Source organism: Neodiprion pinetum, chromosome 7 (genome assembly GCF_021155775.2).
Source record: "Neodiprion pinetum isolate iyNeoPine1 chromosome 7, iyNeoPine1.2, whole genome shotgun sequence".
NCBI classification, from domain to species: Eukaryota; Metazoa; Arthropoda; class Insecta; order Hymenoptera; family Diprionidae; genus Neodiprion; species Neodiprion pinetum.
In genome coordinates, this window is record NC_060238.1 from 24,078,719 (window position 1) to 24,093,289 (window position 14,571).

The 14,571-nt window shown below is 36.2% G+C and overlaps 2 protein-coding genes across 5 annotated transcripts in view; one reads left to right on the forward strand and one right to left on the reverse strand.

The window, feature by feature from the left end:
• LOC124223162 (lachesin) overlaps positions 1-14,571 on the reverse strand; it is a 179,943-nt gene that overhangs the window by 146,378 nt on the left and 18,994 nt on the right. The window lies entirely within an intron of this gene.
• The window catches only part of GEFmeso (Guanine nucleotide exchange factor in mesoderm), a 44,801-nt gene that overhangs the window by 1,308 nt on the left and 28,922 nt on the right, over positions 1-14,571 (forward strand). Inside the window, exon 1 of one of the 4 annotated variants that reach the window (XM_046634884.2) lies at positions 9,392-9,662. The exons of 2 other annotated variants lie outside the window; for them this stretch is intronic. In XM_046634884.2, coding sequence (XP_046490840.1) covers positions 9,590-9,662 — 73 coding nt within the window. In that variant the 5' untranslated portion in view covers positions 9,392-9,589. One more of the 4 variants, XM_046634887.2, reaches the window with a different exon arrangement.

The following is a 14,571-nucleotide window of genomic DNA, read 5'->3' on the forward strand; positions in this document are numbered from 1 at the left end:
GTGAATTTCTTCACTACCACTTGTATATAATAATGTATATAGGTATATATATATACATATACATCGATACAACACAGGATTAATTCTTTTATCTTCCTTTCCTTATTCGTCATACATTTTCGCGCCAATGAATCGCGATGATCAATAACGTTATAGGTACATGTTATACACACGGATAGACCTGAGACAGTACAACGTTTTGTGTGAAATAACACGCCTCTAAAGAATTCCTTGTTTCATTCACGTTCGTATTCCCATTATTACGTACATAATAACAAATGTGATCCAATACCGCGAAAAATACATTGTTAATCATCCATGTACAACATATACACGCGCGTATGAAATATCTTTGCGAAAAGATGTGACAAAAGTATGGAAAGAAATTCTTGGAAAAACGCCCCGCCGCTTTGTATCGTAGTAGACGATAATATTGTCTATTATGTTGCACGTACGTTTTTACACCTACAAGCGTACACGCCTTGAATCTCGTCTCTTTCCTCGCCTTTCCACCCTGTGCCTGGTGGTTATATATTTTCACGATTCAAGCTTTTCTCCTTCGACGCACGTGCGTGCGCGCAGCCTGATTTTAATGCCGACAAGCATCGGCGTTGCGTGCACTGGCAACGCATTGGCTGATTCTTAAATTCCGCAAATCGGTACACCATACGCATATGGACCGATCCCTTTATTCGTATGTGTGGCAAATCGGGTTGCGGCCTGTACAATTAATTGTGCACGAGACGACGAAAGAAGAAACAAAGAGAATTTATTCACGGTGATACGATACGTTTTTTTCTTCTTTTTTTTCTTCGTTACTAAAATAAAGAAGAAGAAAATTTCTAGCGAAAACTCGGGCAAAAATATGTCACGTTGAGTGAATTTCTAACGACCGAATGGTCTGACGCGCGTGCGCAAAAATTCGCGCAGCAAGAGGAGCTGTTGTTTTATCAGGATGACCAACGTTCGCAAGATTTGTCCGTAGACTCGCCGCGACGTAAATAACCTAAAAAATGTTGTTAGCCCTGACAAACGAAAAGCTGTACCGTCGCTTTCGAATTTTAGCGCGTTCGCGTTAAAACCATCCAGTCGTTAGCGAATCACTCTCTCTGTACGCGTATGTACACATACTTGTGTTACAAAACGAAAGAAATATCAGGCACGGAAGAAAAAAAAATAAATAAACAAACAAGGTAAACAAACAAAATTCCTTTGTAAAAACGCTTGGTTGCATTAAACAATAATAACAAAATCGACGCTGCATGTACAAACGACAAGAAAAAATAAATATACGTATACCTTATATAGTTCAGAAATCTGAGGAGCTTCAAATGCGCAGAATAAACGTTTTAACAAGCGGCACGTTTATGATACGCAATGAATTTTTAAATACACGTACAATTGTACAGACTTGCAATTTTATTCGTCGTTTATCGTTTCTTTCCTCCCTCCTTTTTTTTTTTTTTTTTTTTCTTTTCTTTTTTCTCCCCTGTGTATTCGTTTCGAGAAAATCATTCCATTATTTACTTCAACGTTAGAGTGACTAGATAATCAGAGTAAATAATCTGAGCTATACACGTACACCTTATAGGTAGGTAGGTTGGTCGGTTGTATATCCACCCTGTAGTTCTACAATATGGAAATGTCACTCGCCCACGCGTTGAACCGGAATAAAATAAAGGATAACAAAAAATATGTATATAAAGAGAAAAAAAAAAGAAAGAAATGGGAAGTTGAAAAGAAGCGGGTGACGAGGTGGTTAAAGCTAAAAGGTGCAGCGCGTGGGTTTCGGACCGTGGCCGTTAGTTGTTTGGGTAGAAAAGGAGAAAAACTGGTATTAGTATCCAGGTTCCCGCCTCCTGCATATAAATTCATGCAGCTTTCGTCTATGCACGCATGCACGAGTATATACACACATACATACATATACATATATATATCGGATAGGACACGAATCGACGAAACACTGCATCGCAAACGTAAAAACCTGTGACGATGATAATTTTTCTCAAAAAATAAGCAACGCAAAATGATTCAAACGAAGAGTTTGAAAAAAAAATAAAAAATCGTACAAAATAAAATCAATATCGGTTAATAATGAAAACCCGATTACTCGTCGGGGAAGAAAAGTGACCTGCAACGGAATCTTTCTCTTTCCCTTACAAAAGTTACAGCCAGTGAGGGGGGAAAAAAAAGAAAAGAAAAGACTCCTCAACTCTGACGCTGTTTCATGCTTCTTTGAGGATACACCCATACGTTTGTCGTACACGGTATTGTAGTATATATTTATCATACGCATGCACACACGTATGAATGTACATGCTGCAGCTACGCGACAAACAAAAACTCTTTCTTTGCCGGATGCGCGCAGCGTGGCAAAGCCAGAAGAGTAGACAAGAGAGAGAGGCCGATATATATACATGGCAATGCTGCACTTCACCAAGCTATTCGCAGCCATGTTCATATACGTATAGATTATTTCATATACGTACGAAAATTTTACCCAGTTCCTTTTGTTATACACAGTGTGATCGTATTTCGTACGTTATGACTTTACACTTGAAACGTGGATGAATCGCACTGTAGTCAAACACGCCCTCCTCTCCCTTCCCCCTCCCATCTTACGCACACGTCGTGTATGCATATTTTTACGCTCAAACGTGCGAACGTGCAGCAGTCGATACTTTTCTTTTCATCGTGAAGATATTACGCGTGTAATATAAAAAATTCCGCGACATCCGACCGGTCGAATTTCAAATTGACAACAGACGTTATTCTCGTTTGTTTAAAAATCTTTCTTTTTTTTTTTCTCCACCGTGACTAAAAATATTTACAAAACAGTCGACGACGACGACGAGTTCGTGATTATAACGTGTAAAATTTGTAAAAATTTGAAAAAATATTGCTTCCGCTTTTTTCGCTACGTACTTTTCATCCGTAAAAAAAAAAAAATTACAAAGCCAATCTGAGACATCGACGTAGAACGTTGATAGAGATTTCACGGAACAATGGATAGAATTTAACTTATGAATAGAGAATTTTGCGTTACAAGGAAGTGTTGATAACAATATCTTCTCGTACGCGCCGGTTTTACGCTTTGCGGGTACAGAGATTGCCGAATGTTACATATATGCCACGTGTGTAAGAGAGGCGTGAAACCGGAAGTTAAGAAATTGACGTACACGCAGCGTACCTGTATGTACGTACATCGCAAGAGCTCCTTAATAAATTACACGTGCGTATTTTGTACGCTTCTTACATCCGAGAGACCAAAGTTGGGAAATTTTCATTACGCAACACATACAATTGTGTAAATACTGCGTACGTTATTAATTTTCGGCAGCAGCAGCAGCGGCAGCAGCGATAAGTTGTGTTTGCAGAGACACGCGCACATAGAAACAAATACTCGCACGGAGCAGGAAAAGAGAGACAAGTCAAACAATCATTATCGTTATTGCACCTCGTTTGCATCGCGTTTAAACACCGCGCACTTACACAGCTACGTACGTGCATACGTACAATAATATACCTGGGTATTTGCTTATCTCGATGCCTTCACCAGCTACTCATGCATACATGCATACACGTTTGATAAACCCAAGTGTTTCGGGGTTACCCTTAATTAAGGTCGCATCACTTTCCGAATTGTTCCAACTTCTTATTCTGCTTCTTCTTTCTTTGACGACGAATTTTCAAAGTTCAAAAGAAAAAAGAAAACGTAAAGTTACAAGAATAAGGCAACTGCGCGAGTAAACGTTGTTTCTTGGTTACTGGGTCATATGTACGATGCGTGCACGTAAGGTGTATACACATTTACATAATATCCCTGGTATCATTGTAACTTAGAACCTCCTCGATTATCCGAACTAATTGGGACCGAGTCTAGGAGTTGGGGAGTCAAACGCCGAACGATTGTTTTATTACTTTGATTTTATAGCATAGACGTCTATTGTCGATCGACAACAATATTGAGCAACAAAACTGTATTTTTATAATCAAGGTTCTACCGTATGATATTATACACATGTATTTATTAATTTACAAGCTGCCTTGCAGAAAGAGGCATGAACAAAGTGAAAAGAGAAAAAAACACGACGATATTGTCGTATTGTTATTAAGTAGTATTATCACGCTGCCATACCCAAGTAAATATTTTCTCTTGCAACAATCGCGGCGAGAATCGTATATGGTGATGTACGTAAATCAAATAGCTGTTGTAATACATAACAATATATTATATACTCTTATTTCACTTTTAACACAATGTTGACAAAACGCGCTTTTCTCGCATAAATTATACGGTCTTTAAAAATTCTCACCTTATCCCCGATACTTCTTGTCATTACATTGTCGTCTCGGTCCCCCTTTATTTCTATTCTTTCCTCTTCTCGGTTATCGTAAAATTACATTACACATATCGGGCATTCCACGTCAAATTAGCAAACCGTGAACATAAAGGGTCTTGGGGAATTTTTCACATTTTCTTTAGCCGCTGGTGAAATTTATGCAAAATCGCTGAAGCCAATTACGAAACCGTTATTTCTAAAAATCATGAAATAAGTTCACACTGATTCTGTAATTGAAAAGGTTATTTTTTCTCAAAATTTCAATTTCTCTGTGTCGGAATTGTTTTTGATTTTTTTTTTTCCTCAAATCGTAACGTAACGTGGTATCTGTACAAGGATTTCAGAATTTGTATGCACACGTTTTTAATATATATATATATACATATATATGTGTATATGTATAAACATATGCACGTATCGTGTATCGGGAAGAGAGGAGGAGGTGAGCCTAAATCAGATAGGCAAGCGTGGGCTGTGTTCGCTGCCGTAGCTTGCACATGGTTTATTGTTAGTTAAGCGTGGGTGTGCCTCCCCCCCTCCCGTTTCACCTTTTATTCACCCCCTACGCAAAACTAGCTCGAGATCTCGTTCTTTCGTAAGATGCGCTGTCCCGCCGCAGCCGCGTCTTTCTTACCACGGTTATTCGCTGTCAGCTTTGCCGTAAAAATTGTGAAAATTCTTTCGATTTGTCCAAATATTCATTTTCTTCGTTAAATTGAAAGAAAGAGAGAAGACTGTAATATGCTGTACTTGAAAACAGGTCGATTAGCATTATGCCTCAAACAACGGTAATGTGCGTGTATACATATGTATAGGTTACCACGTATGCATTACCGAACTACCCATTTTCACCGCGCGTCGTATATTATTCTCTTTTTTTTTTTATTTATCTTATTTTTATTTGTTAAAATTATTTTCTGCTTCATCGACGCACTGGGGATAAAATTTGTGTAAACTCGATACAGAAAGACACGGAGTAAAAAAAAAAAAAAAAGTCACTACCACCACCACCACCACCACCCGATTACCTTTTTTGATTCAGGATGTTTTGTTGTTCGTTGAAACTAATTGAATGGCGTTTATAGTGAATAACAAAACACCCTCAATCAAAAAAGGTAAGCCAAAACGATAAATATTCTATTATGACACAAAAATCTAATCTATATAACCTATTTTTTGTTGAGGAAAAACCGTATTTTTGAAAAAAAAAAAAAACTAAAAAAAAAAAATCACCACACAATAAAATTAATTCGTGTCTAAAATATTCTAATATCAATTCTATTCTACTGAGCCTTGTTCCTAACACAATCGTTTAAAAGTTTTCACCTCGTACACAATATGTAAGAAGTGTAATAAACTTTCTTCATCCTTTAATCGGTCGATTAACCATGACTTGTAATATTCGTGCAAACTCGTTCGTTTCTTATTAATTTAACAACATTTCCGACGTATCGAGGCCGGATTTTTGATCGCCAGTCATAACTTGCGTGACTTTTATAAAAACTTCATTCTCGCAATCAAACCTCTACACATACGCAAGCTGACGTTAATAAAACCGTTCCTAACACTTTCATAATTTAACTAGTAAGTTATGTTTGATATGCGAGATTTTTTTTTTTTTTTTCAAATATCAAACAAAAGAAGAAATCCTTCGAGTCATCGGGTAATTCTAAAGAGTAAAATGTCATCCGACCTAGACCCGTGCGAATATACAAGTTAAAAAAGAAAAAAAATTCATATTTCCGTTGCAGTCTTGGAATAATTATTTTCTTTCTTCCTCTCTCTCTTTCCCCCAAGTTTCCATCAGACCGTAGTAATTTTCTATCACAATTGTAAAGTGAGAAAAGAAAAGAGAAAAAAAAAAAAAAAAACATCGGTAATTACAGGCGCGGTATTATATTACCGCCAATTAGTAATACAATCGTACGAATTTCCATACATATATTAATTCTTATATACACACATACATGTATACGGCACTTGAGGTTTCGCTATAATTGCACAACGTAACCGGTCGGCTGCAAAAGTTTCTTGTTTCTAAAATTCGTCTCGCGGTCGTCTCGGTTTTTTTTTTTTCTTTTTTTTTCCCCCTCCTTTTTTCTTATTCTTTCTCGGACGAAAGAATCAAGGGAGTTGGAAATAAAAGTCGCGCGGCACTTCTTTGTTCCTTATACCGAGAAACGTTTGCGGCAATGTCCAACGAAAGATTTTCTATTTTTCTTTGTACACAGCGAACGAGAAAATAAAAACACGACGAACCTTGCGACGAAATAAAAAAAAAAAAAAAATTCCAAATTTAATATACCCAATAATTGATCGTAAATTTTTATCGTTGTACAATAAAATATATATATATATATATGTGTATATATATATACACATATAGTTTTTATAGTATAGTTTTTATCTCGATCGATATATTAGGCAATAAAATTTCATTACCGGATCGTAGTATGATAATTAACTCCTGGTAAGAGATACACATGCGAGTGACAATAATTCATGAAAAAATCAATTCAAAAAAAAAATCACCAAGAGTGAAAACGAAAGAAAGTAATAAAAATAAAATAAATCCCACACGATTCAAGTTACAATATAAAAATCAATGTAAACAACCTTCGTTGCCTTAGCCATATAAATGTGATATAGGTACAAAATAATCATCGTGTACAATTTATAGGCATATATATTACACCGTGTATATTACAGACATATATAGTATACGTGATACACAATATTACACCTCCTTCACTCGCCTCGTGTTCATCAATCAATCGACAACAAGCTCGTAGAAAATGAGGCTCTGCTGAGGTTAACCGTAAATAATGTTATACACCATGTGTATGTATATATACGCGTAGTAAAGGGCATTTCACCTTCGACGTCGCTGCAGCCTATGGTTGTGTATAGTATAATATAGTATAGTACAGTATAGTATAGTATATCGGTATTACAACACACAACTGCATCTTCTCGAGAGAACAGATAGAACGGCTTATACGTTATACGGCGCGTGTTCGTGAATACGAAGAGGCACAATGTCTGAATCGTTCTTATTGTGTATTATTCGTGTATAGGTCGAGAAAAATGATGATATTTTGACGGTGATTGCGAAATTTTTGAAAATTATTTTTAAACAAGTTACCAGGCAAAACGGTAATTTCTTATCATTTGTTTAACTAATTGTTAAATCTTCTTTTGGTGATTTTGATTTTTTTTTTGTTCCTCGCGACTTGATATATCTTTCTTAAGACAACGACGGTCTGTAAATTTTAATTGAAATCCAAAAAAAAAAAAACTGTTCAAAATTCAAAAACAAATTTTTTTTTGGTACTGCGATTTTTCAACTCTGTATTTTAATTAATATTTCCAGATCGTTGTTGTATCGGGGAAAAATATATAGAATTCTGAAAATTAAAAATCAATGCCCGAATGACCGAAGAAATAGTTGTTAATTGGTTTAAAAGATGAATAAAAAGTTCCCGTTTTGCCTGCTCGATTAAATTTTGGTTGAAATATTTTTCTCTTCGGCTGTACGGAATTATTGTGACTTTTTTTTTCTCTTCCAATATTCAAATACCTCGTAATCACGGCAAGTATATCGTCATCTAAGAAGCTCCGGTGCCACCAGGGGAGAGGTTAGGAAAAAAATGGAACGATTCTCACGATTCTTTGTCAGAATCGTAACAACGGTATTAAAAATCGTGGACCCGAATCCAAGAGTGTGAGAGTCGGACCCTGTTGCTCGAATTGACATGGAATCACCCATTTACGGTATACGTTTTAACCTACTGTATTATGTCAAGGTTTCCAAGGATACGACATACAAGTCGTAAACTTTGTGGAAGCTCTCGATGTTGGATTTCACGGTAGCATTGCAGTTTACACCATTATCGTTCCACACCAACAAACCTACACCATTATCGTTAGAGTTGGTGTATATGTTCACGTAATAACGGGTATCGGTGCGTTGAGTAACTCGAGAGTTCCTTCCTTACATGGTAAGAGATCCTTCTCCATCTTCTCGCTCGTGTATTGTTGTTCATCGAAAATACGACGCCGTGTATAGACACATATTACAAATGTTTCGTGTTTATTTTCGTTCAAAGTACCCGGCCGAATCCTCAGGGAAATTGGCTTGATTTTTAATACGTCACGGCGCGTATCCTCCCGATAAAAAGTTCTCACGGTCACAAGTACCAAAAATCACTAGTTTCCGAGATACAGGCTTCGGAAAAAAGTTGTCCAAATTTTTTTCACACCCATCGATCTCGTGATTTTCGTCAATTGCAAAGCTTCAAGGGGACTTGGATTCAAACGAGTCGCTCAAAAAGCTGCACGGTCGATTCTCAAAGATAGGCAGGAAGCCGTTTCAAACCTTATCGAACAATGTTCGACAAATTTTTTAGTCGTTTTCTTATTTTTCGACAAAACAAAATTACGAATCGCGAGGTTCGGACTTTGGCCGGATTCGCATGGAATTTCCCACGCGTGTATAGGATATCCATATCTCGCGCAGCAGCATCGTAATTATCCATCCTCCTCTCGTTCTGCCGTGCAGATACTTCTCCAGCGGATATAGATACGTGCGTGCGTGTGTTTGTTTGTTTGTTGCGTACGCGTGTTCACTATTTAGGATGACAAAGGCCGCGCCCCGCGTTGGTCCTCCTCCTCTTCCTCCTTCTCCTTCTCCTCGTCATCGTCATTATCATCATCAACGCATGCGGACATACCGATGTATTCTGGTTCTCTCGCGACACAATCACACCCATCCATCCATCCGTCCATTCGTGCAAACACACACGTGAAAAGACTTGGTCACGTACATACCACGATTCCAAACACGCGCACGCGCAAATCGCGCTCCGCGAGTCCTTTATCGTTTTTATTGTTACAAGCGGCAGTGCTGCACATACCGTAAGTACGCCCTGAGCAGAAACAACACCGAAAGCTCTCCTTCCTCCTCTACGTAGGAGGTAAGCACCAGACGCTGTCGAGTTTCCACGCGCGTGTGTGCGCTCACGCGTGCACCCACGAATCCTGTCCGTGTGCCTTTTCCTACGCGTATGACACGTACGCTTGCAGTCGAATATAACCCAAGAAGAGACGGTGCACACAGTCCGTTCCGGTTACTCGATACGATCAGTTGTTGTAGTTGACACGTTGCTTTGCTTTTACCACTTTTACACAACTGACATTCTATCTATAATATTGCAATTTTATATACGCCGATAAGCGACCTGATGCGGCAGTTCCCAATCGCTTTGCGATTATACGTATATGGTGTACGTAAATTGTTATTAGTCGCTTGTTTACGTTAGTATATATATATATATATATATATGTGTGAATGTGTGTGTCGTTTTACCCGCAGTGCTTCAAAATTCGAATTATCGTATAAACTTCTTCGAAGGAACAGACGAACGAACGAACGAAACGAAATGCAAGCAGAAATGAGAAGTGAAGTGAAATGACTATAATTGGTGTCCCCGCCTACAGCCCAGTCATTCGGAGTGGGATTGAAATAAAGAACTTTTTTTTTTTTACGGGGAAACTTGAGGAATTCAAATTTTTACGAAACATCAAAGTTTCGGATGGTCCGAAACCCGACGCTCAAAGTTCCAAAAGTGCGCAAATGAGAAGATTAAAAAATCCGTAACATCGAAATGCCGAATTATCAAAAATTTTGCAGTTCCATGAATTTTTGGCTCGATGAAATTCCACCACCTTGATCCTTCTTTGTTTTGGATTTTCGGTTTCTCTCATCTTTTGCACCCTCTCGTCGAGTAAACTACGCTGTCTGAGTATATTCTAATTTTCCGAATTTTCCCCCATCGAAACTATATTTTTCGTAACTTTTCCCTATCGTAATTTGAATTTTCGAAATCTTTCATTTCTAAACTTTTTTTTCTCAAACTTTTATTTCCTATCGTACGAAGCCTCGTTGTTTCTTCAAAATTTCATCTCCTTGCTTCAAGTTTCGCCGCAAAACAATTCGGCCTTGTGCCTTTTTGTAACTTCAACCCCGCCCCGGTAATTCGCAGTCGACGATTCGTCAACATCCGCGTGCGTTTTAATTATTACACACAAAACTGGTGCGCAAAATATTCGAGATAAGAAATAAGTCGAGACAATACATTTGTACCTCGTATATTCGTGTCGTACCGACAGGCGGCAGCAGCGTCGCCTCAAGAAAAAAATCCAATCCCACGAATTCCAAATCAGTGATAAGAAAAGCGTTACACCGTACAGCCTGTAACGCCGTGCGACGCGTGTGATGTGAAAGTTTCTACCCATAAATATGAAATTTGCAAAAAGACTCGATCGGTGAACGAATAAATTCATTGATTAACTGAATCCTGCCTCCTTATTTTTTTTTTTCCATCTATAGTAACCAAAAGAGATTTGACTGACTGTACGAAAACGTGAATATTATATAAATTACAAACACGAGTTAAATGTTTAAAAGTTTCCACGGTGTGCTTTGGATCTCTGTTTTTTAAAAATTATTATCATTATTTTTTTTTTTAACAATTCTACAACGGCGTTTATATCCTGTGGGAATTTGGATTATTAAAAGAAAAATGAATGTAACAACGACGACGACAAAAATGACCACAATTATTCAAACGTAAGTGTATATATACCTATATGTAATATTTACGCAGTTGCGTAACAACGCAACGACTGTTTTTATATATCCGATGAGAGCTTTTAGTTAATATTCCAGTACGATTGATAATGTAATAATGACCGTTTGTAATTTTTCAACGCAATTATTATCAATTAGAAGAAAGAAAAAAAAAAAAGTAAGAAAAACTGATTCAACTATTAAAAAGCATTATTTATAGTCAAATGCACGTGACTGCGGTTTAACAACAATAATTATTCTTTTTCGGAAAAGCATAGAAAGGATCCCCCCCCCATTTCTGTTCCAATAATCATTTTAATTTCTAAATTTCTTTCCTCCATGATGGTTGGAAAAAATTACTCGTATTGTTATATGTACCAAAAATATATGTAGTACAGTTATTAGTTATTATACATATACGTACACATTGTAAAAATGAAAACATTTGCAAATTATACAATAATACATAACAGTGCGTGTCAAATTATTTGCAATTTGCATTATTTATTGCGAATTGAAAATTAATTTCTGTTTTCATCTTTTTCTTTCTTTTTTGCCACCAAAATTGCGTGAAGATAAAAAAATAAAAGAAAATTTAATTCTCAATACACGCGAATCGATTTCACGCGAGACTTTTTATAATTTTGTACCTATAAAAATTCCAATTCACGTTGCGTTGCAAATAAATTCTAGATATTATATGCATAGGTGTAATATTGTCACAATGAGGATGAAATTAGTTTCTCACTATTCGTTGAACAATAAGAATCGAGTTGCACGCATGGTCGAAATAAATAGATTACGGTAACATTAAAATACGGGTCGTCAAAATAGATTGGAAGGCACGGCGCTTCCGTTCTCTGTATAAATATATATATATATATATATACACACATACATACATACATAGTGCATCTACCGCCTTTCAACTAACCGGATCTAATCCTCTACATGCATATATATATATTACATACAATCAAATATGCAAATTATCAACATAGTCAATCACCCGTAAATTGATTTATATATATATATATATATACACACAACTAATTGAATAAAACGGAAAGACATTATAGAATAAATATATATATATATATTTTTTTTTTATTTATTTACGTATCAACGTGTTAATATAAATTAAGACTCTTTGTTAAAATTTTAATCCGATACATCGTGAATTGATATTTCGCAAACAAAGTTGTAATAAGCTGCCTCCTCGCTTAATTTGCGTCAAACCGAACATCTCGAAGGTTGTTGATTCACCTCCGCCGCAGAGTTCCGTTAATCGCGAATGAGAATATTTCCTCAGGTGTAAAATAATAATCGCATGAATTACTCGGTGTAAATATATATGTACAGTCGCGCAATGTATGGTAGATATTTAAATTATACTCATCCCGCATACCAAAGTCAATGAAATCCGGAAGTGCGTTGAATTAATTCATTGTCAAATTAATTATGTACTTAAGAATGAAAAGACCGACTGACAGATATAAAAATAAGTTGAAATTTCGCTTCCCACCCCCCCCCCCCCCCCCTTTTTTTTTATACCCCCTCATCTCGCTTCGTAAATATTCAATATTTAATTTAAAAAAACTGATTTATTTATTCTTTGTTTCTTGTAAATTTGCTTTTCTTCTTTTTCCTCTTCAATTAATATGTCTGATACAAAATTTCCAGCATTAATATTATCACGCAGGAACTGTCGGTTGAAAAGTTTGAATCGCTTACAATTTTTGCCGCAATTTCTTCTTTTTTTTTTTTTTTTAAAAAAAGGGGGGGGGATATCTCGACATTACCTTAAATTTATCATAACCCGGGGCAATCCCGTGTGTCATTTAACGTGTTTCATTTTGAAAAGCTTAACCTGCCGTGACCAATATCTCTAACCTGTGTGATTGACTAGGTGTACATACTGCACACATGTAGCCAAAGCACACCACGTGGCTCTGTCGTCATACGGAAAGGAATGCCTTTGTGAGTAAAGCTATTCGCTCGCGCAAGAATAAATCGACGTTAAAAGCGTTGTTTGACTAAAAAAGTAGAGTAAACCTCTCAGAAACTGATTTTTCGTTGCGATTGCCAAAAAAGAATCGACAATGGCGCAAAATGTTTACGCGTACCTCGTTTCTCGTCATTCCAACAATATTTAAACACTTTTTGTTAACGATACCTGTTTTACCCAATTTACCAAGTTACTGTAACAAATGAAATAAAAAAACAAAAGAAAAGACATGAAACTTAGTTTTCTCCCTAATCGTAAACAAAATCGTCATTTTTTCTTTTCATTCGTAACTTTATCTCTCTCTCTCTTTCTCTCAAAACTTTCGTCTTCCTATACATGCGCTCACGTACATACAATAGCACTGGAGATATGTAAGAATGACAACACGTTACATACCTATGCTAATAGTTCTTCGTTCCATATATTACAAGTATATTAGTGACATAGCAAAAATTTACACACACTTGCACGTGCAGTATATACATACGGTACATGCATATAGATATGTAGCAATGTATGTGCATTGCACGATGCACGTTTCAATATGTATACCACATATACCGAACTTTCTAACGTTAGACCCTCCTCCAATCTAATTCGGTCATCCCGCTTTTCTTATGCGACAAGCCAGGTCGAGACAAAATACCGATAATGGGGAATCGCATATATATATTAGAGTGTTTAAAAAAAAACCGACTATTTTTTTTCTTTTTTCGAAGAACATTGAAAAATCTTCCGAGTGTCCATCAAAAATGACCTCGGTAAAATATGAGCTCTTAATATTGATATTTAGAGGTGGCGATTCTCGATTTTCTATTTCCCATTTAAATAACATGGGAAAAAATTGTTTTAAAAATTTAGAATTTTATTCCTCGAAAACGAATCAGTGTGAAGATAAAAAATAAACAAAACATATTCTTGTAGGAAATTTTACGATATACAAAAAAGATCTGATTAAAGATTTGCGTAAGGTAGGTCGTTTCCGATTTATCAGGCCTCAAACATCGAACCGTTTGAAATAATGATGTTATTAATTTATAAATGCTACAAAACTGACTCATATCGTTGATTAATGAAATTTACTAATTAACATTTCATTGGAAGTCTATAGTTTTAATTTTAAAATCAATAATATTGTGTATTTAAGTGATATGAGTCAGTTTTGTAGCATTTATAAATTAATAACATCATTATTTCAAACGGTTCGATGTTTGAGGCCTGATAACTCGGAAACGACCTACCTTACGCAAATCTTTATTCAGATCTTTTTTGTACATCGTAAAATTTCCTACAAGAACATGTTTTGTTTATATCTTCACACTGATTCGTTTTCGAGCAATAAAATTCTAAATTTTTAAAAAAATTTTTTCCCATGTTATTTAAATGGGAAACAGATATATACTACAGGTGTATATACATGTATACATTATATATCGTATTATCTTATCACTTCGTTGCGTGTATGAATTTTTATCATTGTTCCATGTCGCGCACGCACACGTGTACACAATATTTGCACGCACACAACCGCAGAAATATGGTATTGGATTATACAGATAAGTACTCGCGAAGCGAATGAAAAAAAG